This window comes from Macrobrachium rosenbergii, chromosome 30 (genome assembly GCF_040412425.1).
Source record: "Macrobrachium rosenbergii isolate ZJJX-2024 chromosome 30, ASM4041242v1, whole genome shotgun sequence".
NCBI classification, from domain to species: domain Eukaryota; kingdom Metazoa; phylum Arthropoda; class Malacostraca; order Decapoda; family Palaemonidae; genus Macrobrachium; species Macrobrachium rosenbergii.
Window position 1 is genome coordinate 4,738,501 of NC_089770.1, and position 23,946 is coordinate 4,762,446.

General features: G+C 35.8%; 1 protein-coding gene across 44 annotated transcripts in view; it reads left to right on the forward strand.

The window, feature by feature from the left end:
* The window catches only part of Synd (protein kinase C and casein kinase substrate in neurons protein Synd), a 266,290-nt gene that overhangs the window by 221,825 nt on the left and 20,519 nt on the right, over nucleotides 1-23,946 (forward strand). For 30 of the 44 annotated variants that reach the window (XM_067131573.1, XM_067131581.1, XM_067131591.1 and 27 more), the window contains 7 exons: nucleotides 8,187-8,301; nucleotides 9,459-9,615; nucleotides 9,785-9,933; nucleotides 10,281-10,472; nucleotides 20,242-20,355; nucleotides 21,076-21,188; nucleotides 21,755-21,875. In XM_067131573.1, coding sequence (XP_066987674.1) covers nucleotides 8,245-8,301; nucleotides 9,459-9,615; nucleotides 9,785-9,933; nucleotides 10,281-10,472; nucleotides 20,242-20,355; nucleotides 21,076-21,188; nucleotides 21,755-21,875 — 903 coding nt within the window. In that variant the 5' untranslated portion in view covers nucleotides 8,187-8,244. Of the gene's footprint in view, nucleotides 1-730; nucleotides 867-8,186; nucleotides 8,302-9,458; nucleotides 9,616-9,784; nucleotides 9,934-10,280; nucleotides 10,473-16,420; nucleotides 16,436-20,241; nucleotides 20,356-21,075; nucleotides 21,189-21,754; nucleotides 21,876-23,946 lie in introns of those variants that run through there. The other 14 variants (XM_067131567.1, XM_067131562.1, XM_067131570.1 and 11 more) reach the window with 3 other exon arrangements.

Here is a 23,946-nt window from a genome sequence, read left to right on the forward strand (position 1 = left end):
TTGAAGTCTACTTTCAAAACGTACTTTCGTGAGGGTGGTTCGAGTCCGCCCACGACGGGTTGGTTGAGGTCGTCCTCAGCAGGAGCGTTGGTTCGAGTCCCTCCTCGAAGGTAGTGGTTCGAGTTTCCAGTCAGTGAAAGTGGTTCTGGTTCCTCTTCGATCTGGAGGTTGGAGATCCTTCTCTAATTAAGAATTTGGGGGTTGTTAGGTTCCATGTTCCAGAGAGACTTGTGTCTTAATACATTTTTGAAAATTGAAAGATAATCTACAGTTGCAAAATGACATTGCACTAGGTATATATGATTGGGTTATCCATTCCTATATATTTACCCAAAAGAGGTGTTTTCATGGGCAGGAAGACTTTAGAGGGGTCACAGAGGACTGTCTATAATGTTAGTTGAAAAGAATAAAAAAAAGAAAAGAATAAGAGGCATGTTAGACAGCGTGAATTCAATTCACACCGTAACTGATGGCAGGTGGAGCCGTTATAAGAGTAATAGTTGTAGTAGTATTAGTTCTATTAGCTATTAGGTCTTCAACGATGAAGTAATCTCCTAAATCCTCCCACCCTATCTCCCTCTCCCCCACCACTCTTTGCTCATACCTACCCCAGAAGTGAAGGAATTCGTAATATTTGTTCGTTCAGTGGTGTAATCTGTTAACTTTATCAGCGTATCTGAGATTAGATTAAAGCGATCTGTTTTCCAAAGCCAATCTCGGAAGTGTCAGCTATTCAGCCAGTGTGTGCGTCTCGCTATTAGTGGTGACGTGTGTTCCAGAAAGGTGTCTTTTTATTTGTGCGAAGTTTTTTTTTCTCCAGTTTGGTGTATTCCTTCCTTCCTTGAGCTTGGTGGCGTGTTCGTGCTGTAGGTTATTTGTAGCCAGTTATTCGTTTATTAGTAATGTTTATTACTAAGGGGAGGGTTTTATACAAGTGAAATTTGGACTTACATGATCATTTTGATTCAGTGTGCCGATTTGATTTCACTTTCCACGGTGACCAAAATGTGTGTTAGGTGATTTATCGTCACCTGTACGTTTAAGACAATGCACTCATTGTAACTGTAAAATATTCAGAGTTTACTTGAAAAGTGTTGCGTTTAAACACAAAGGTGAATTATCTTGTCAAGGATAAACATTTAAGTGTTTGTAATCGTAGGCTATTGATAGAGAAGGCACTGTGAAATGGAGTGTTATATATATATATATATATATATATATATATATATATATATATATATATATATATATATATATATATATGATTATAATCACATTTGTACTTGATTCATTTATCAGATATTACCACAGGTGAAAATAAGAGACAGTGTAGGTCTGACTGAGTTTTCTGACTTTATTTCCAAACCAATGGCTTGGAAATAAAGTCGAAACTGGTCAGGACCTACATCCTGTCATTTATTTTTCACCTGTGGTAATGTGTGATATATATATATATATATATATATATATATATATATATATATATATATATATATATATATATATATATACACACACTTATAAACACACACACCCATATGTGTATATATATAGGGTATTAGGGAGGGGGAGAGAGAGAGAGAGAGTTATTGGTTGTCGTTCAGAGTTTTCCTGTGCAGCTCTGGGTTGGTCAGCTAATATATATATATATATATATATATATATATATATATATATATATATATATATATATATGTGTGTGTGTGTGTGTGTGTGTGTGAATGTATGTTTGTGTGCGCGTGTGCTTGTGTGTCTGTCCTTGTGCATTATGGCCTTGCTTTTACATGGATAATAATCGATATTTAACTAACAGCAGCAATACCTTAATGAATAGGGACCATTGCTAGATTCTCCATCGACTCAGCTTGGGGGAACAATACCGAGGAATTACAGTAGAAATACGAGAAGCAACGAAGTGTTGGAAGTTGCATTTTCCAAATGCTTTGGAGGTTTTACTTTAATGTCCGTGAAATGCTCACTTTCGCTCTCCTGGCGGGCTAACGTTTTCGTGGGTTGCTCGCTCGTGCGTGCATGCTCGAAGTCCGCGTGCGAATTGAAAGCTTTCAGTCGCTCAGCGGTGAACATTTTTATCGAGTTTTTTTATCACCACCAAGAAGGTTTTTTTTTTTTTTTTGTAGTCACTGAGGCGCGTAATTTTTTTTATTTTTTTATTTAGTAAATATTTTGTATTGAAAAGAGTCGATCATTGGTGAGGAATTTTTATTTTTTACCTTCATAGAACCTGGAAGAGTTATTTATTTATTTATTTATTTACTTATTTATTTATTTTTTTTTTTTGCCTTGAAGAGCCTGGCTATTTCAAGTCTTCATAAAATCTCTTATGATAGATAATCAATTTTCTAAATTCTCAGTACTTATTTGGTTACTAAATTTGTCCTTGAATTGATCATTGTAATTTTATGGCTAACTTGTGAGTGTGGAAACATTCTCGAACATTAATTTCAGTTTGAAAGAGCACAAATGTTGATTGATATTTTTTTTATACTCCTGGGCACATAAATTTGGAGAAAAGATATTGGCGAGACCTTCGATAAGTCACTCATCAACAGTACACTCTTAAATCACCAAGAGAGAGAGAGAGAGAGAGAGAGAGAGAGAGAGAGAGAGAGAGAGAGAGAGAGAGAGAGAGAATACCAGTCTTATTGTTTTGTGAAATCTAACCCTCCTGTATTATTGCATTCTTTTGGCGTTTAGCTTAACATTTTTCTCTCGGCTGTCATTTAATATGAAACTGCTTTCATTCCTTTTAAATTGATTTATTCTTTTTTTGTTGCATTCCTGTTCTGTCACGGCCATCCGATCCTAACCAGCAGGTTGCGATGACTCCAGACAGGCCACGTATGGTTTATTTGTCTGTCTGTCTGTCGGTCTGTTCGAGTATGTGTGGATTCTTGTGATTAGATTGTGGGAGAGACTTTGGTCTGGATAAAGAGCCTCTTGTGGAAGTTGGGTGGGGGAGGGTTTTTTTAAATTGCTTTGCCTTGTTGAGGGTAGTCGAAAGCTCTTGTTTGTTGTAGGGAGGCATCTAAAATATTTTATACATGGCCCTTGTCAACCAGGATCTTGAAGGGTGTGTGGACTTTCCTTTGTTATTATTATTACTTTTTTAATAATAATAATAATAATAGACCATTCCTGTGAACCAAGCCAAGCAGACAGTTAGAATGCTTAACAAGTGTGTTTTTGTATGAAATGAAATAAAAATGAAAAGAAAAAGATGAAAACGCAGCCATGTGGAGAGAGAGAGAGAGAGAGAGAGAGAGAGAGAGAGAGAGAGAGAGAGAGAGAGAGAGAGAGAGAGAGAGAGAGAGAGAGAGAGTCCAAGTAATGGCGGCAGAGATAAAACAAACAGTCCCCGGAATGAGAAACGAGAAACGAAGATTACTAGTCTCGGCGGTATTTGTAGAATGTCATGCGGAGGATATTTGTGACGTGGGTACTGTAAACAAGAAGAAATATTGATACATTAATATTTCTTGCATACTGTATTAGGAGGATGACTTAAAATATACATACATACAAAAGCCTTGTATCTCATTCACCAAATCGGTATGTTTTGCTAGCGGCAATGATCTCTTGACTATATTTTTTTGATATGGATACACATTCCTTTGAAATCAATGAAGTCTAAAGATAATATCCAGTGCACTTGAAGATGCCAACTCTTTATTATATTTTCCACCTGGAAAATAAAGAGAGAAAAGCCATTACTTCTCACAGGTTGACTGAGTAGAATGGTAGCGCATAGTACGTACAGATAGCAAGATAGATAGAAGTAATCTACGGTGGTCACGCTTAGTATAGGTTGCCCTGCCTTCCATCGTGACTTGTGGAATAGTACATTTGTAATTGAGTCACGGGGCCATTTTCGTGACTGAAGACCATCCGTGTTTGAGAGAGAGAGAGAGAGAAATGAAACCACCGAGACAGCTTTGCTATTATCTGATCATCAGTCGAGACAGAATTAAACGACAATGATAAGGCCTCAAGAGCCCTTCAGATTGAGCTCCTGATCTCCTCCTCCCCCTCCTACTTCTCCTCCTCCTCCTCCTCCTCCTCGATGGACGAAGGGAATCGCAGATATTGACTTCTATCAGAGCCTTGAATGCCAGATAGTGCCATTTTTATTCATTTTCCATTTTTTTCCCCGAATGAGGCCCCAAGAATGCAATCTCACTGAAGTATACACAGTTTTAACAGATATCCTTGAACAACAGTTACTGTCTTTCCTAAAGTCTTCAGCTGTAAATCTTTATTGACACTCAACAGAATATAAACACAAGAGGGTTCCAAAGAGTGTCAAGTTATAGGAAAAGGTGATAAATAAACAAATAAATAAATAAATATGAGTGGGTTTAGTGGTCCGGATACTTGCCTTTGCCACGAGGGGACCCAGGTTGTACTAGGTAGACAGTTTACTGTAGAAAGCAGGAGTCAGGGTGAAGATGATGAGCTTGGAGCCAGCAACCTCATCCCTAAATACTAGCTGAGAATCAGAAGGGTAACTCTTTTGACAACCCCCCAAAATGGGAAAAGTTCATAAATGGAAACGAAATGGGTATACGTGCTTGCTTGCGCGTCTGAATGAGAACAGCAAGAGTCTTAGACTCCTAAGCCTTGCTGATTTGAGTTTTTTTATTAACCGAGATACCTTATGTTTTTTGTACAAGACAAGTATTATTATTAAACGTAGGAATCAACCCAGAAATACATGATAAACGTTCACCGATTGTAAATCGGGTTTTAGGCTCGAAGTTTAGTTGAAAGTATATTATTCAAATTCATCTTCAACTTTTCAGTTTGTCTCTTGTTTGTGTTTATCAATCTATGTAACTGCGTCTTTTCCCCAGAATCCACAGGGCGTCGATAACACCCTGACCTTGTGACGCCGTGTTTACCCTCTCAATAAATCAGGCGGCATACCTGGAAAAGGAAATGGAAGAGGCTTTCCATTTACATAATTTGTGCCTCCTCCTCCTCCCCTCCTCCTCCTCCTCCTCCTCCTCCTCCTCCTCCTCCTCCTCCCCATCTTTTTGGGCGTTAATGATGGATAACGACGCTGCAACCATTGCCTCTTTGATATTTTATGCAGACTGTCACTAATTCAAAGCATTAACGTCGGGCATCCGATTCGAGAGAAATGCGCATGCGCGGCGGGCAGTGCGGGTCGGCGGACTCACGACGATCGTTCTTCGGGTTCCAGAAGGCGACTGAATCTTAACATTGCTTTTGATTGTTTCCTGATTATGTGACTCGGGTCCAAAAAATGTCTTTTTCCGTGGCGGAAAGTGACACTATCCCTGAACGTGACTTCCAGAATTGATTTAATTTAGAAGCTTCTTTTTCTGAAACATGACTTGGAATTCCGGAAATTTAGCTTTCTGGAACCGACTTGAAATCCAGACTAGAACTCATCTGATAACTTAAATTCCAGAAAAAATCTTGCTTTTACATAACTATAATTCCAGAAAGTTATATACTTTTCATGCAGTATGACTTGCGATCCAGAAAAATGCTCTTGGGCCATGAGTACAATTCCTTAAAAAAAAAAAAAAAAAAAAAAAAAAAAAAAAAAAAAAAAAAACTCGTTCCTAAAAAAAAAAACATAAAAAAACTCCAGTTCCTTGAAAAAAAAAAAAAAAAAACCATTCTGGAGGATGACGAATTACCGTTATTATTCCGGGAACAGGTCTTGGATTCCAGAAAATGTCTCTGGAACATTACTTGCATTCCTCGAACCCTGTCATGGAAATTGTACATACTTAAGTAGCATTTGGCAACCGGAACTGTTGTGCAAACCATGTACATGACTTGTACAAACGCTGCCCCTTGCAATTTCGGATTGTGATGTGCGTAACTGTGTCGGGATACCCATGTGGTTGGGCACGTACCCTGACAATAAAACGCCCAGGGCCAATGTTACGATAGGGTCTCTTATCTTGCCGTGTGGTTCCCCGATATGGGACGGTGTGTTAGGGCTCCTTTTTTTATCAGCTTTTTCTCTTTTTGGGGGTGGGGATACCGTAATACTATTTGATTTGATCTCTCTCTCTCTCTCTCTCTCTCTCTCTCTCTCTCTCTCTCTCTCTCTCTCTCTCTCTCTCTCTCTCTGTCTTAGGTTTAGATACTTGTAGACAACTTGGTAGCTTATGTACTTTGTAAAATATCTGAATTGAAACGGTTTAGTAGGGAATATGTTTTTCAACAGAGAGAGAGAGAGAGAGAGAGAGAGAGAGAGAGAGAGAGAGAGAGAGAGAGAGAGAGAGGTTAAATGGATATTTTTCGGGCGTCGGTATCTGGAAGGAATGGTTATCAAGCTGCTCTCAAGTACCCAGACCCGATGGCATATCTCTGCCGTCTTCTGTGGTAAATGAGAAGGAATACTTAGCCGGATTGTTTACTCTTTTAAATGGCTCTATCATCGTTCTCACGGGAGCTATTATAGTTTTCTCTGAGGTGGTTTGCTCTCTCTCTCTCTCTCTCTCTCTCTCTCTCTCTCTCTCTCTCTCTCTCTCTCTCTCTCTCTCTCTCTCTCTCTCTCTCACAAAAGGTAGATTTAAAAGAAAACAAAAGAAACAGTAGTTGAGGCTCTTCTCTCTCTCTCTCTCTCTCTCTCTCTCTCTCTCTCTCTCTCTCTCTCTCTCTCTCTCTCTCTCTCTCTCTCTCACAAAGGTAGATTTAAAAGAAAACAAAAGAAACAGTTGTTGAATATATTTTTTTAATCAAGTCTCTCTCTCTCTCTCTCTCTCTCTCTCTCTCTCTCTCTCTCTCTCTCTCTCTCTCTCTCTCTCTCTCTCTCTCTCTCTCTCTCTCTCTCTCTCTCTCTCTCTCAAGAGCTAGATTTCAAAACTTGTATTTGACAGTTAACACAGTGTTTGTGAGTAATACTTTTTGGCAAAGGAAAATGACATTTATTTGGCAAAGTTGCTAAAGTATTTTGTTATTCTCTCTCTCTCTCTCTCTCTCTCTCTCTCTCTCTCTCTCTCTCTCTCTCTCTCTGGATGGCCGACATTTTCTCGAGTTAATAAGTGGTTGGCTTGCTTAAGGCCATAAAGATTAGAATTACCCACTCATAAACACCGCTCTTAAGATAACTCGGATAATTATGAGTCTCTCTCTCTCTCTCTCTCTCTCTCTCTCTCTCTCTCTCTCTCTCTCTCTCTCTCTCTCTCTCTCTCTCTCTGAGGTAAGACTTTTGAATAGGGCCACGTGTGATGCTAAATTGATGTGCGTACCAATGATGGTAAACATAGTGAAATTTATTTATATTTGAATTATGCAAAAGCACATGTAGGTAGATAGATAGATAGATAGACAGATAGATAGAAGATAAATAAATTAATAAAGGGTTAAAGTTTTTCCACATATCAACACACAAAATGTTTTGTACTCACAAATATTAAACCATGAATACCCCTTTAATATGTTATTCACTATACCTTGTGTATCTTTTCACCCAAAACAGAATTATATAAGAAGAATGCATCTGCCTCAGCCAGGATTTGAACTTGTGCATTTTGGAATTGATACCCATGAAACAGGGACTTAGGCTACCTAGTTTGCTATCTCGAGAGATGCGAGTTGATTCTGAATCTGCTGTTCATGTTCATGGCAAATTCAGGTTCTGTACTTAGTCAAAGTCAGCTTATATCTCCCATGACTGCCAAATGGATAAGTCCCTGGCTCCTCTGTATCAAACCTGAAAGGTATAGGTTTAAATCCTGGCTGGGGTAGATGCATTTATCTTACATTGTTCCCTTTTGGGGATAAGGTATATTGCACTATAGTCTTACACAGTATCTTTTGTCATAATATATAGTTTTGTGTTGGAATTAGTGTACACAAATTTTAGCGAAAGATAGTCTTTTGAAGTGCTAAATTAGACAGACTTTGTAATGTTAGCTCTCTTGTTGTGATTGCACAATTGATATTTACATCACTGTGTCACTTTTGTGCATTTGTTTCAAGGGGTAGCCAGTGAATTAAGATAAATAGTGAAATGACAGCAAAAAAAAAAAAAAAGAAATGTAGAATACGTGTGGTGTGGAGGGTGATTACATTTTGATAGAGCTGGTTGTCACATCCTTGTCAAAATTTTAGTTTTGTATGCTCAGTTTGTGTAACGTTTCATTCCTCAAGTAATGAAAATTTATTTCTCTTTCCAGGAGTGTGCTTGAAGCCAAGCAGCTGTTGTTGAGTCAGCAGTGGTGAGGCATAGACACCATGTCACACCACAGCGATGAAAATGCCGTTTACACCTCCACAGACTCCTTCTGGGAGGTCAGTACACTGAGTATTTTGGTCGTTCAGAAGAAAAATGTCTAAGTGGTTTGTCTGTATTTTGAAGCTGGTCTTTGTTTGCTGGGGTAACAAAGATGTTCTGCTTCCTCCAAAGTCTGCCCATGCCCTATGACATGATTTTTATCCATCTCATGACTGGTATCGCTTCAAATTTCTGAGCTTCACAAGTCCCCTACTCCACTTAAACTTTAAAAGTCCTTGCCATATCGAGTGTAACTTCTGTTGCATTTTATACCCTGTTGTGTTCATGGCTACGACTCATCCTCAGCACCTGTGTAACTGCTTTCCTGATTGCTTCATTGATTCCTTCCAACCTTGGTTTTTCCGTCATTGATTTTCAGTCCCCTCTTCTCCATTCCTTTTTCCCTCTATTGAATATTTATTTAATGTCATGATCATCCCCATAGGGATCTTTTACTATACCTCCATTCATATTCTCTCTGTTCCATCTTACTTTCCACCCTCTTCTAACAGTTGTTTCATAGTGCAACTCGATCCTCCTGTTACACCTTTGTAACCCTTTACTCTCAATTTTCCTTTCGCGGGTGAATGACCTCATAGGTTCTAGCGCTTGGCCTTCAGCCTAAATTGTATATTCTGTTCTGTTTTCTAATGTCATGATCATAAAGTCTAGGTTACTAAACTGTTGTGAGAATAATTAAGTAATGATGTTTTATTAACATTCTTGATCTAGATGAAAGTTTATTTTCCATATCAAAAAGTTTGATGGATTACCAGAGGTTGTTAGAAAGTGTTCAAAATTTTTTTTGTGTGTACCTATCACTTCAAGAGTATCGAAATGTGTTTCAGTTGCCTGCTGAAATGGAGTGAGTTCTTTTATGTTGTAAAATTTGTTAGTGAACAGATATTTATAGATTTCACAGGAATAGTCTTTTGATAAAGTTTGTAATAGAGCTTTCTGTTGTTCAGCTGTATGTTTTACAAAAATATTTGTTTTCAGCTAATTATTTCTTGGAATTCAAGAGTAGCACAATCGTTTTATGGCTTTTAATTGCTGTTTTATTTTTGTTGCCCTAAATTAATTGGAAGATGTCCTTTTAACATTTAATTTTTTTAGGAGCATGTTTTTTTTATATATATAACTAGGGTACTTTACATTTTTTTAATTGTTACAGGTGGGAAATTATAAAAGAACTACGAAACGTATAGAAGATGGAAACAGACTTTGTGAAGACCTAATGAAATTGGTCTCCGAGAGAGCGGAGATTGAAAAGATGTATGCAAAGAGTTTGAAGGATTGGGCCAAAAAATGGAATAATACCATAGAGAAGGGTAAGCATTTATTTTTATGAAGGTGTTGATGTTGAGAATGTCCATTTCATTTGATCACCTTGAATTTAATTTTTTGCAAATATTGTTACAAGTTTTTGAGGCCTCTCCTTTTCATTCGCTTCAGAGAAGTTGGATCATTCTGAACCCTTTTACTATGTAACTTTCCTAGGACCTGAGTATGGCACCACCGAGGCAGCTTGGAAAGGAGTGCTCATGGAAGCCGAACAGAGATGCGACCTGCACATGCGCGTACGAGAAAATCTTATCAACGAAGTTCATAGTAATGTTAAGCAGTGGCAAAGGGATAGCTATCACAAGGTAAGAGGAACACATTTTCATAAGTGCCATAACTGTGTCTAAAATAGTTGAAATCGTTCACCAATATTGCAGCTTGATATGTATCAGAATCGATGCAGCGCTGTAAAATTGGGTGTTTTATAAGAGGGTAGTATTTTTATTTCACTTTTCCTTTCAGTTACAATACAGGATACTAGGCTATCGTAAAATTAAAAGTAAAAGTTTTTGTTGATTGCACCAACATTCATTAAATCAATTTAACTAAATTGGTAATGCTTTACATGTGCGTGAAAATAGTCTACTGAAATCAAAAGAATCATGTGTTCCTTTTTTTACATATAGTATATTCCTGTTTGTTCACTTTGCAGTCCATGATGGGCCAACTGAAAGAAAAGAAGGACATAGAAGATATGTTTAAAAAGGCTCAGAAACCTTGGGCCAAGCTTTTAGAAAAGGTGAACAAACAGAAAGCAGACTACCACAATGCCTGCAAGAATGAGAAGTCGGCCCAGAATCAGGAAAGAAATGCAGGTGGTGATTCCTCACTTTCCCCAGACCAGGTAAGATTGTGATTCCGAGAAAGACGACCTCCTTTCTTTTCCTTAGGGCGTTTTGATTTAGGTCTCTAGAAGTGCATGATTAGGTTTTCTCTATATGATATTATTTCTATATGTGTGACTTAGTGTTTTAGGAACACATGAGATAGTTGGTGCTTCCGTCTTGTCACAGCTTGCAGTGGAAATCTGATGTCCTCATACATATGCAGTGTAAATTTTCTTATCTTTTAAAGGCTGAATTTGCAGATATTCCCTCTCAGTCATTATTGTTTTAGATGGGTTGCAAGTTTGATTCAGCCAAAGATTCTCAGGAAATTGTATACGTAAGATAGACTAGTGACTGTTATTTTAAGCAGTTTTGTAGTTTTACAGTATTGGTCTTATCCTAAGAAGAGTCCCCTGGCCATCCACGAGGCTGTGACTAAATTGTGTAGGTACTTGGTTTTGCACAACAGGAGATATTGAACACACAAAGTAAATATTTTACATGAAAGTAAAGGTACTGTAGGTGTATTCACAGTAAAAATCACCCATGAATTGCTGTCTTGTAAAGTACAAACAAAGTCTTTGTATATGCAGCCAGGTAATGTGAATATATGTTTTTATTATATTCAGGAAACTTGCCCTGTAACAGCTGCCACCAGTACTTTATCCACTGTACTGAAGGGCCTTTTTGGCACCAGTGTTAGGAATATGTCCCTATTATTATTATTGATTAAGTATAAATTACTTTGAGACCACCAGGAGTGTTTTTAAATGAGAGGCAAAAATTGGAGCAAAGCAAAGGTAAATAAGTTGGGCAACTAATTGGGATATGAGATGCCATATTCTTCAACTAAATGGAGCGGTGGCCAAAGAAATGCTTGTAGGAAAGAGATAATGATGCTACATTACTCTTTTTTATTCTTCTTACAATAAAGAACAGTCAAAATGTTATCAATCAAACCTTATTTTAACTGCATTCGGGAGGGAAGGGATAACTCATGGCAGGTGCTAGGTACCACAAAACATACCCAGGCATGCCACGCCAAAGACCTCAGTGTGATGGCTCCTCTTGGGGTTAGTGCCTAGTGGTCTGGTAGACTACGTTGTAGCTAATAATGACAATAATAACTGCAATTCCATGTAGAGGATCCCAAAAAATGGTGGGTAGAAAAAATTTGTCTCAGCCATACAATTTTTTCGTCTCAGAAAAATTGGTTCTTGAACTGTGAGAACCCTAACTTCTCAGCTTGAGAAAAATTAAAATGCCTCTTTTATTCTGCCCTGGCTCGGTGAAGTCTGACCTATACAAATGCAGATGTGATGACTGGGAAGAAAATGCCCAGGACAAGAGTCTTTGAAGCCAGGAGGTTGGAGAAGGCTGTTGTGTTGGTGAAAGAAGGTGAAGGTGAGGGCAAGAGTGTCATGCACACCATGAACAGCAGCTGATTGGTAAAGAGTCTTAAAGTTTAGTGCAGACATCAAAGATGGCTAAGAGCTGAAGGTAGGAGAGGAGAGGTAGATGGGGGAGGGGTCTTTGATAAAGATAAGGAAAAGATTGGGTAATAGTTCTTTTAAAACTTCAGCCTGCAGATTTGATGTTTCATAACATTCCAGGTTTTTTCTCTCGTCACTTAAGTTACTTTATGTACTCTATTTCTGAATGTGTGTTTGTCGGGTGATATTAAGATGTTAAGGACAAGTTAATGCAAAAAGGTGGTTTATTTACAATAGCAAGTGCTAAACACAACTGTGCACCTTAGTATTTTAAAATGTTGATATTCCATGATTCTACACTCTTGTTGCAGCCTGTGTTTGACCAGGGTACCTTGCTTTGTGGTGATAAGCCTTTATCCTGAAACATTTAATCTCTGAGAATTTTTAATTTAAAAGGATTTCAGGAAAAGGAAAGATAATGTTAACTAGGTAGAAGTGTGAAAATTGCTTGATTTGTTTGATTTTGCATAGTTGTAAATTGACATTGAGAAAGAATGTTGCTTAGTCTTTTGAGTAAAATGATCTTTGTCTTATTTGCAAGGATATATTTTTCTGTTAAGTGTAGAGGAAGAAATTTGCATACATAATTTATTAATTGACTGAAGTTGTTGACTCTTAATGCACTGTTAGTCCAGTTCAGGTGTAAGTATAAAATTTTAAGGAAAACATTTACAAACATGAGGTTGTACCCAAGGCATATAGATTTTGCTGAGGGGATGTGAGAGAGTACCGCGTGTCAACAAGTATTGCAGCAGATATACACAGTATAACGAAAATGTGATGCACTCAGACAAGCTTAATAAAGAAAATGAAAAACTGTAGAATAAACAGACCATCAGTTGAGTGAAGTCATGTAATTTTATTTTTGCCATGATTTAATTTGAATCGATAGCCCATGTCGTATATGGACTGTGGTGTAATGCAGGAGTCTCCAGAATGCAGAGCTGTAGGTGGAAAGCGCTGTTAGACTCCTTGCTGTAGAGAGTGGCTCCTCTGTATTGTGTATTGTTCAGACGGTTAGGACTATTTCACATCTTTTTTTTATATATATATATTTTTTCACTGTACAGGAATTCACCAGTTGAGTATTAGTGATTTTGGTTGTAGGTGAAAATATTTTTGGAGGTTAAGTACTCTCTGGTTTCTTGAAAGTGGAACATTTATTCTAATATTTTATTATACATTATAGTATTGAAAAAATTATATTAAAAATGAAATATGAAAGATAGAAGACGATTTAGAAAATAACCATCGTAACAGAGCAGCAAGGCTGTTGTGATCATTATTTTGCCCTATTTCAATATTACCTGTTGGCCATTTACCACCACTCTGTGGGAATTGAGTGGGTTCTCTGCACATAACTTGTAATGCTAGTGTGCAAATGTAATATGCTCATATCTACACCCTCCCATGAATATTTACTGATTCATTTTCTAGCTTCAGTAATGAGGGAATTTACTTCTCAGATTTTATGACAGTAGGCCCTCAACTTATTAAATGGTTACAGTGTAGCCTACATGTGAACAAGATATCCCACTAAAAGGAATTCCATTCACTTCTAGTTGAAATTCAACTCAATGTTAACTTGCCATTTAATTTAAGAGAAGCATCCACAAAATATATCGCTTAAAAAGTTAGCCTTGCAAAACACCGTTATAGTGTAGCTGACAAGTAAAGAGGTCTGTGTTCAGGAGTTATGTTACTATTTTGATCATTTTAACAATTTATTTTGAGTTTATTCATTAGGTTCTAATTTAAGTTCCTGAGAAAATCTGAATTCATTTTACAAAGGATTTCTCGTCCTCATCTATGATGTCACTGAAAACAAAAAGCATCCTAATTGAAAGATTTTTCTTCCTTTCGTTCTCTCCTCATTTACAGTACCCGGATTATAAGACAAACAGCATAATCATTATGGTAGGCTTTGGCTAATGCTCAGTGTGCCCCATTTTTGTTTTTCTCTGTATCCCTCCTAAGAATATACTAATTATTTAGTGATGCTGTGGTTAAAGTTCTCCTTTAAAAGGTAAATTTTCTGTTTAGAATTGTTTGAAGTCAGATAGAAGAATATCAAGTACTGTACTATTAGTTTCAATGTTTTATTTGTTTCATTGTTAAAATTTTCTGTGGGTTACATTTATTTTCACAGATTCTCATTTGCTAACAGTCTTTTTATATGTTGAGTATTAGTTGGTTTACAACTTCATGTAGTAATATATATTTTACTCGGCAATATTTGCTGAAAGAGATATCTTGAAATTGTTGCTCTTGTGGACAATATGAAAGTTGTGTATTTGCAGGGAGCAGCATCAAGCCAGTATAGAGTATAAAATTTGTATCCAAATTCTTTGGTCACTGAATGTTTTTGATGAGTATTATCGAGGTAACTTGCATGTTTATAAACATACCTTAATGATGTGCCATAGTATTTACTTAAAGTTTGATGATACTAAACCTTCACTCAACTACCTGACACAGATTTTGGGTGGTTTCTATCTGTCTTAACTTGAGCAGCATTCTGTAAGAATTCTTAACCTGGTCTCTTCAAAGACACCAACATTGTTAGGGGGAACAGTTTCTACGGGTTTGAGGTTTAAGTGTTTGCATGGTGATAACCCTTATTGATAATTGTTTTCACTTTTCTTTTGTCTTAGAGGTCCCAGTTGGTAAGTCAGAAAGAAAAGTGGATTTGGAATTAGAAATGCTTAATACATTGACACTGTACTTGATACTCAATGTCTTTTGCTATTTATGTAATCGTAAAGTTAGAGTAATGGCTATTTCTTGTCTGGGCGAAAATAGGTAAATTCCAGATGTATTGTGTGGGTATTGCATTCGATAAATTATTGTTATTGAACATTTTAGTTTGATGTAAAATAAGTACAACTACCTGTATTTGGTAGTTATCTGCAGCAGAGAGCCCCTTTTTATGTTTGAATGTAATTTTTGGATTCTGGAGAAGTGGCATTCATAAGTCACAGGCTGATTTGTACCATTGCATTACGAGGCTAATCAATTTTTTTTATCGATATGTAAAATTAATGCATGTGACCTGAGGTTTGCATGATATTAAAGTCAAGTTAACACTTTGAAAATTATCCTTGACTTTTTTAACTGAAACTTATGATGCCAAGTCTCTTTAAGTAGATCATAGTTAATTTTTAGTAAGGTAGTTGAACACCATGAATACTAATCTTTCAGAAAATACTGTGCAGAGCTATGATTGACATACAGTGCCTATCAGACTGTCCATGTTGTGTTGTATTTTATAACTTAGTTACTTCCACTCCATTAGAATTGTCAGTTAGTGCTGTAGGTTTGTCAACCAACAGAAATAAGGTAGGAATTGTCCCGAGCTCCAAAATTTGATTTAGAAGCTTCCCTTTCGAAATGCTATAATTCTGTAGTATGCAGTGAAGTAAGTGCAAAAGCGTTTGGAGTGAAATATTGGGACAGTTTGACTAGTTTGGTTCTGTTTGACATTCAAGAAGATATCAGGTAGTCACCTCAGGAGTGACATTACTCCTCTGCAAATTGAAAATAAATTTTGTACTGCAGTAATTTAAAAAGTTTATATGAGCTTTATCTTTCAGTTAAACTATCATAGTTTAATTTTGTGATGAGAACCTTAAAGAGTGCTGCTTTTGTTCTTTTATGATGCCTAGACAGTCACTGTTCCAAAATAGAGATTCAGTAGTGAAATTATTTTTGAGACGAACTTATGACAAGGGAAGTGATTGAGTGTTGTAACATCATACTGCTTTTTGTTCTTTGGTTTGTTGTTTTAACAGATGATGATGATGATGTACTTAGCAATGATTGGGGCTCATGAAAATAATTTACAACTGGCTAAAGTATGTTTTAAAAATTGTTTGGAAAAGTAGTGGAGATGAGGGAGTGATAACTTCAGAACACATGGGGGCTGCTACAAAGTAATGGAAGCTGTCATAGAAGTGATATTTTCTCACTTAGAAAATTGCTTTGATTTGTGCTTACAAAAATCAGTTAGAATAGTTTTATTTTGATGTAGTCAAGTGCTAGGTTAAAGGTTCGATCAACTTGCATAGTTTTAAGTGTTTTATGTGATTAAAGGTCAGGCATATTGGTTGCATAATCTTGGAAAAAGTCTTATAGTTGTGATAGGAGCTTTGAAACATTTTATTATTGCTTACCTGGCCAAGGTATTTTAATCTTATTTGGATTTAAATTTTTGTAATCTTATGAAATACAGTATTAAGAATTTTGACGTGGTAGATGACAAGTGTTGTGTATGGAACACGAATTCTTGAAATTAAAGTATCCAGTCAATTGTGTATTTAGTTTTTAATTCTATATTTGGGTAGATGAAGCACCTTTTACTTAAACCTTAGAAGCCAGTGCTCTTTACCTAATCTAAACAGCACAACACTAGCTTCTGCAAAAGAGAACCTTAGAATAAATTGCTATTCTTTTCCCCCCTCTGGTGTGAACAGCACAACAATATGAAGGTATGAATGAAATGTTGTGTGAGTGAATGGTATCTCACTCTTTTATTTTTGTGAATGAAACCTCACTCTTATTCTTCCAACTACGACATTCATGCTGGTTTTCCATCACCATATTAATGTGTGAATGGCCCAGACGGAGTTCTTAAACTTGTTTAGTGGTTAGAACCCAAAGTTTTGTATTTGAAAGCTCAGTCTTGGCAGTCCTGTTTATGTAAAGTAAAGATATTGAAGTTCAGGGGATGTATCTGTACCTTATTTGAGGGATTCTTGGATTTTTCTCCAGTAAATAAAAGGATTGCATTTGGAACTTCCTTTTTTGTTCGGGTAAATTTCAGTAAAGGTATTGAAAGTAAATTTCAACAAAGGTATTGAAAAATGAAAATCTTTCATAGAAATCACATATTACTGAGCCTTTTTTAAAATGTTAAATTGTTGTTGTTTAAATCATTATTTCACCTATTTCTGTAGATAACCTGCAAATTTGCTCCTCAGTAAGGAATATAGGAAGCATTACCATAAACATCGATTAAGAATTTGTTCTGGGTATTGAATATCTCATCACAGACTCAGATGTGCAGAGGAATTTTCATTAGCTGTAGATAGTCTTATGTTGAAATGCAAAATTTTTGTGTGTGTTTTACACATTTTTGTGTGGGTTTCCTTTTCATAGATCGATGAATATTTTGTCTGTTAACCAGTCCTGTATTTTTACTGCTCACCACTGCATTTAGTAATGGCAGATGATTGAGACGTTGATGAGATATTTAGTGAATCTTATTAAAGTGGAGTAACTAGTTTCCAGAATATATCATTGTAGGTTATGAACAATTTTATTGTGTGATTACAGATTTATTGTATGCATGTAATTGATACGAATTGCTAAAATATGTCCTTTGCTGATAAAACATCTTTTTTTACAGTACAGCATTGTACTGTACTAAGAAAATTTATGAGTTATTCTCTTAAAATGTTTCGGATATGAGAAATATAACTGATAGTAGCATCATCCATGCACCTACTAATCATTTAGCGGGCTTGTTGGTTTTAAGCGCAATCATTTTGTAGGCAACTTATGTGTATTGTTCAGGAATGTACATATAGAATCCCTGTGATAAAAACTACTAAAGTATGCAGTTTAGTTGGTGACAAATTCCCAAATTCATCGTAACTTTCTTTTAAAAGTATTTCCCACAAACTATTAATTATTCTCCTATGATTTTAACTTAAATTGAGTTGCTGATTCCCAGCATTACATCCTAATTTTATTCTGGAAACTATGTGTAAATAAGGCTTACTAGTGTGCATGAATGCTGATATGATAATGCAAGGAATAGAGTTCTCTTCTGTTCCTGTTTGCAATGCTTGTACTTTTTGCCCACCTCTAATAACTACTGTATTTGGTTGGACGGTTTCCATTTTTAATTGTTTTGTGTTAATTTGTTTGCATAATATGTTTTTACTTGGTTTCTCCCAAACAGATGGTATTTCAACTTCTGACGTTTGAAATTTATTTTGAAACGTTTAGTTTTGAATTAGATACTGAATACAGTACATCTTCATTAGCTTTGGACTTTGCATAATTTTGTATTGTAAATAAATGCATTTTGAAGGTGGAAAGAAATTAAACCATTACTGTTAATTCAAAGGGATGAATGATTTTAGTGAAGACAGTGCATGATGTCAATTTTTTCTTTTTGTTATTGATATTGATCAATGTAGCTTTGTTTCTTTGTTCAGAACTCTTTCATTGACTACAGTTTGCATGTGTTATTTTTTTTTTTTTTTTTTTTTTTTGTAGGAATTTAGGTGTGAGTTGTATAACTATTAAATGGTGCTGACATTTCATGATTGATTTTTTCCTTAGAAATGCTTTTGTAGAATTCTTACGGCTTGTAAATAAGTAAGGTACTATACAGTACTTGCAGCAGAATGAAAAATTTTCTTAACTAAAGTAAAATGTAGGCTTCATTGCCAGTTCTTACTTTTAGAGATGAGTGTGGAATGTGTAATAATACACTTTTCTCTGGTTGCCACAGTAATTGGTAGTTTTCAATACACACTGTTTTGCTTTAGAATCAATTGTTAACTCTCCCACAGTATTTTACTATATCCTCAACATACTAATTTTGCAACATTGTAAGTAGAGCATTCATTCAGGAATACAGTAAGTGTGTTTTGAAAAACCTTTCTAGTATACGGGATTCATTTTTGTCCCACAGTTTTCAAAGTACATGTAATTTAAAATGGTTTTGGTTTACCAAAAATCACTCAGTAGGTTACCATGGATTACGTGTTTTTTTAACTGTATTGTTTTGGTGTTCTCTTTCTTTTTGATGAAGTTGCCTTATGTGTTCATTTACAGAGGAATGAGGTAGAGTTTTATTTTTAGTGCAAGTCGTATGTTTTCCTTGATGCTTCAGTCTCATTTCCAGTTGCAATCTCTTGTAAGCAATGACGATGTACTGCATTATGGTTGTGATATTGGTATACTTCTATCTTTTGATTTTGATTTTCCTAATCTGACTTGACACGGAATGAAGGATTGACGATCAGTTTGTCTGTCCGGAAAATTTTAGCTCAGGTGTTCCTTTTAGTTTTCCATTAGACAACCTTTTATTTTGCTCCCTATCTATTCGAATTGATTCACTTTATTGTTGTCTGTACCAAGAACACTCATATGGTATGATAGAATATGATATTCTCAGGTTAAAGGCTGTACATTTGATTCATGTTAGCCAAGAGAAATTTGAAATAATTTGTTTTTTGAAAATTTAACTTTTAATTTTTTATTTTGTTTTATTATTAAAAAGTCACATTCTTTGTTTCACTATTATAATTTTTACAATTAATACCCAAGATTTTGTTTAGCAGTGCATGGTTCTGTGTAAGGTAGCCTTATATTGTTTCCGAGGCCATGATTTGGTAGTTGGCTTGACGTACGATACTTTGTCAGCAGCTACTCGTGAGTGACTTCATCTAAGATTCTTTACCAAATTTATTTTACTGTTTCACAGAGTATGAAATAAGGAGATTATGAAAAAATTATACAAAAAAATTTACAGTACCTGTGTAACATTCTTTTATCCCCTCAGTTTTTGTTCAACAAAAACTTTGAAGGTTTTATCAGTTGCTCTTGAAATTGGATTTCGAAGATAAATCTGCTGATATTTTCACTTAGGAACCCCTCAAATTTTGAGGTGGCTCAAGGATTGAATTTTTACTATAAACAATGATTAATGCAGGTTTATAGTTCAACATGCCCTTAAAGGAAGTCAACAATTGGTGTTAGTTCATTGTCTTTCCTAATTTTATGTGTGTGTAATATAAGTGGGTAGCTTGAATCAGTATTTAAAAGTTCACCTGGTGTTTTCCCATTGAAATTTTGCAGGAAGTGTTGTGGTTTAAAATACAATTACAAGTAAAATTTGAGATTGGTATTAGTACATTGCTTGGAAGTAGGAATTTCCTAGCAAAAAATATTTTGCTGTACTGTATTTATGTACTCTGTTATAAATATGCTAGTTTTGAGCTTCTTATATCTTCGTACTGAGCTCCAATTTGTTTTGGGAACTTGGATTCTGTCACTTGATAACTGCTGGTATGGTATCAGTTGTCTGGCGAATTATCATAGCCTCTTATTATAAGCCTTTTTAAGCAGCAAAAAGCTTTCTTTTGAAGCAGTTTTATTTTGAAAAAAAACTTTCAAGTATCATGAAATAGCCTGAAATATACATTATTGTTTACGTTGCTTTTCTCAACAATTTTTTCGTTAGGAAATGGTTTTAATACCTTTTCTTTTACTCTAGGTTAAAAAACTGCGTGACAGGGTATCTAAAGCCAGCGAAGAAGTGTCAAGAGGTCGAGAAAAATATGATGCTGCTCTGCGAGATATATCTGATTATAACCCAAAATATATAGAGGTCAGTATGTCGTTTTTGTTTTGTTGTAGTTCATTCAGTGCAAGAAAAGAACTAAGGTTGATTTAGGGTTAGACTGCCTGTGTTGTAAAATAAAATGGGTATTTAAAGATCTGTGGATGAATACTGTATGAATGAAAAAATAAATTTCAAAATAAATTATATATACTGTATATATGGCTAATTTTTAGGGGCTTATATTTACAAAGATAGGTGTATAGTATGTATAAATGTATCCAAGATTGTACAGTGATGGTAGCTAAAATGTTTCTGAAGTTTGGGGTTTACAGTAAAGCTTAGTTTAGTATGGAAAAGAATGTTTATTGATAAATCTAAAAATTGTTGTATGAAATTGACATTAAACATAAGTTCAAAGCTGAAGTCTGTTACCTACATACACAGATGGTAGTCATGCTTCTGAAAGCCATTAGGTAAAGGACACCTTAACCTATAACGGTGTCTGTTTAATTTTCTGAAGTTACTTTCATTCTGTAGTATCATGAGAAGTAATTTCTATCAATTTTTGGGGTCAGTTTTAAACGGTTATGAAGTCTTAGTTACTAATTGACTAGGATCGTTAATGTAATACTTGTATTGATTTTGTACTTGGCTAATATACCAATTTTTTTTGTAAATTTTCCACTGGTGTTATTAGTATTTTTCTGAATAAAATGAATGATGGGATTTATTAGAGCTGTAGTGATTATATTCTTACTCTTGCAGGAAATGACACATGTGTTTGAGAAAGCACAAGAGGCAGAATCAAAGAGACTAATGTTCTTTAAGGATATGCTCTTTGCAACTCACAAGTGTCTCAATATTTCCAATGACCCAAGGTAAAAGCACGTAATTTTCAATAATGTTTATTTTTATAATGTTAAGAAGGTTGTCTTATCGTCACCAATTAGTAAACAAAAATTAAGATATTGTTTTGGTAGTTGTACAGGAACTGAAACTCGGACATTATTACTGTTCTCATTTCTTAATAATAGGTTGAATTAAGCTTGAGAATTTGCACAGTAATTAGAAATCAGATGTTGAAGGGATAGAGTAGTCTTATTTTGCCTTTGGTTATATTAGTTAATTTCAAGCCGTAGCATTTCATTATTTTCCTTGAGTTTCTTCAGTTGTATAATATTTTCTTTGATTAGTGGTTCATATTTGCATCATGCATACTCTAGAATATGTGCAGTACTGTATTAGTTTTGACTACAATTCGTAGTCAGCTGTAAACAGTTTAACAAGAAGGTCAATATCCAGTAAATACAATTTTATGTCTTCTGTTCCAGTAGATGAATAAGTTGATGGAAATTTGGAAACATTCTGGAAGCTTGTCCAGATGTACTTTTCATTTTTGTTCCTGCTGGTCAAATGATTAAAATTTATTGTCATTACATTTCAGTTTGCCACGAATCTATGAGGAATTCAACCATACTGTAGCAAATGCTGACTATGAGAAAGATCTTAAATGGTGGAGCAATAATCATGGTGTCAATATGCCAATGAATTGGCCCTCGTTTGAGGTATGTCATTACTTTATTATGGCGTGCTTTTTGTTTTAGCTTTTGTTTTATTTTAGCTTCAGGAGAGTGAGCAAGAGAGAGAGAGCGAGAGAGGCACAAGCAATAGATACAATTGAGGCCTGTGAAATTTCAAGTGTTCTACAAAATTATGATCGGTAATTCAGGGCATGCTAGATTAATTTTGAGACTCTCCATTGAAAGTAGAGCAAAATTCTTGGGAACTTAGCATTACGTTAAAAGAAAAACTGTGCTTTGAGATGTCATTATATTTTTGTACCTCTGAAGTTTGTGACTTAGTCAATCAATGTGGAGAGATTAGATTTGTGTTTGTCGCCAGCCTGTTAATAAATAGAGGTTTGTTGATTATGAACCTATTAATCTTAAGTAGCCTTATTCCATGCAATGGCTCGTCAGCTGCCCAAGCTTGCTAAATTCTGGAAGATGAGGACCCATTGTACAAGCCAAGACCACACACTACTCCCCCACTAGGGAGCAATCTTCCATGCAGCTTTGTTGTGTGCAGGTGTACTTCAGGCTGCTGTTCCTTAATATAGGATCTTTTTTGCATTGTGCCATAAGGTTTTACATGATGTTTTCTCCATTAGGATGATGTTTTACAGCGGTAGGTGAATATACATGTTTTGAAAGTGCTTTTTTGCCTTCTGGGTTCTCAAGGTTTCTGTTATTACTTGTTCTTTTTCTGTGCATAAGCAGTTTCCTTCATTTCTCTGTCTGGGGATTGTTTATTCTTCACTTGAGATTAGGACATTTTATCCCAGACTTGGATTCTATTCAGTGTTAGTTTTAGTTTGGAATTCTGTGATTGTATCTTTTTATTATGTAGTGGCTTTGTCTTGCCATTCTCAGTAAAAGGTTGCCTTGGTTTTGCTTTCTGTTCTACACATTTAAATATGGTTTTTCCTTTTGAGTTTTATTGCTGATTTTAATATATATATATGGTTTTTAGTACTTCATTATTGTTCAGTCAGTGTTTTATTATTATTGCTCATCTTGTGAACTGTTTTCATTTTTCTTTCCAATGTCTTAGTAGTCATTTCTGCTCAGCAAGTGCTTATATTTTTTAACCTTTGTGTTTCTAGCCATTTGCCATCCTTTTGTGAGAAATTTAATAATATGAGGGTCTAGAGGGATGTGCTTGTAGTTCATTTATGTTCTGAGAAAAAGGACCTTATTTAAAAAGTGTACTGGGTGTAGCGGGCAGTAATGCTTCCCATAGAAGACATGTCCATTGTTTTTGAAATGTTCCATTCTTTAGTGGTTTCTGTCAGATGTGTCCACTTCCATTTGTTTTCTGTTGGTGAAAGACTTGCCTCTATGGAAATTCCTTTCCCTGGAGCCTCACTGATCAACCCCCAGGAAGGACTCCTGCTTCTTTGCCACCTCCGCCATCAACATCTAGTGCCGTACTGCCTACTTGTCTTACAGCTTTTGTATTCACTCCTGCACCCTTGTTGAAGTTCAGAGATCTGCTTATGCATCTTTTGTGCATTGTTTAAAGAGGGTGTTCTGTATTTCATGATGTGTAAGGCTGTTGTTGGTTTCTCTGTGGACAAGTTGTTGATGGATCCTTGATCTTCTTCAATGCCTCTCATCTTCCCTTTTCCACAACCTGGGATGCCCTTGGTCTCTGCATTATCTTCAGCATTGTCTACCTAATCAGAAGTGACCAAGATAGCTGCTGTGACATTGCCAGCAGTAAGTTTCCTTTACCCAATCAAAGCAACTAAGTTATGTCTTCAGTGTACTCAGGGCTTCAGACCTTTCCCCTTTTCACCTTTTCCTTTGTACTGGGAAAGGAATATCCAAGCCACGCAGAATACTGCTTCTTATTGGCGCTGTGAGGTGGTCTCTTCTGCTTACTTGGATGTTTCACAGGATGACCTCTCCCAGCTCAAGATTAAAAAGTGCATGAGAACTAGGATGTTTTGTCTCCATTTGAGCTCTCTGCCATTGATAATACAAGTTTTGCTCTACAACTCTGGGGTCTAGCTTGACATAAATGAGAGGATAGACTTTGCTCTTGCTGTCCTTTGTCTTCACTTTCCTTATC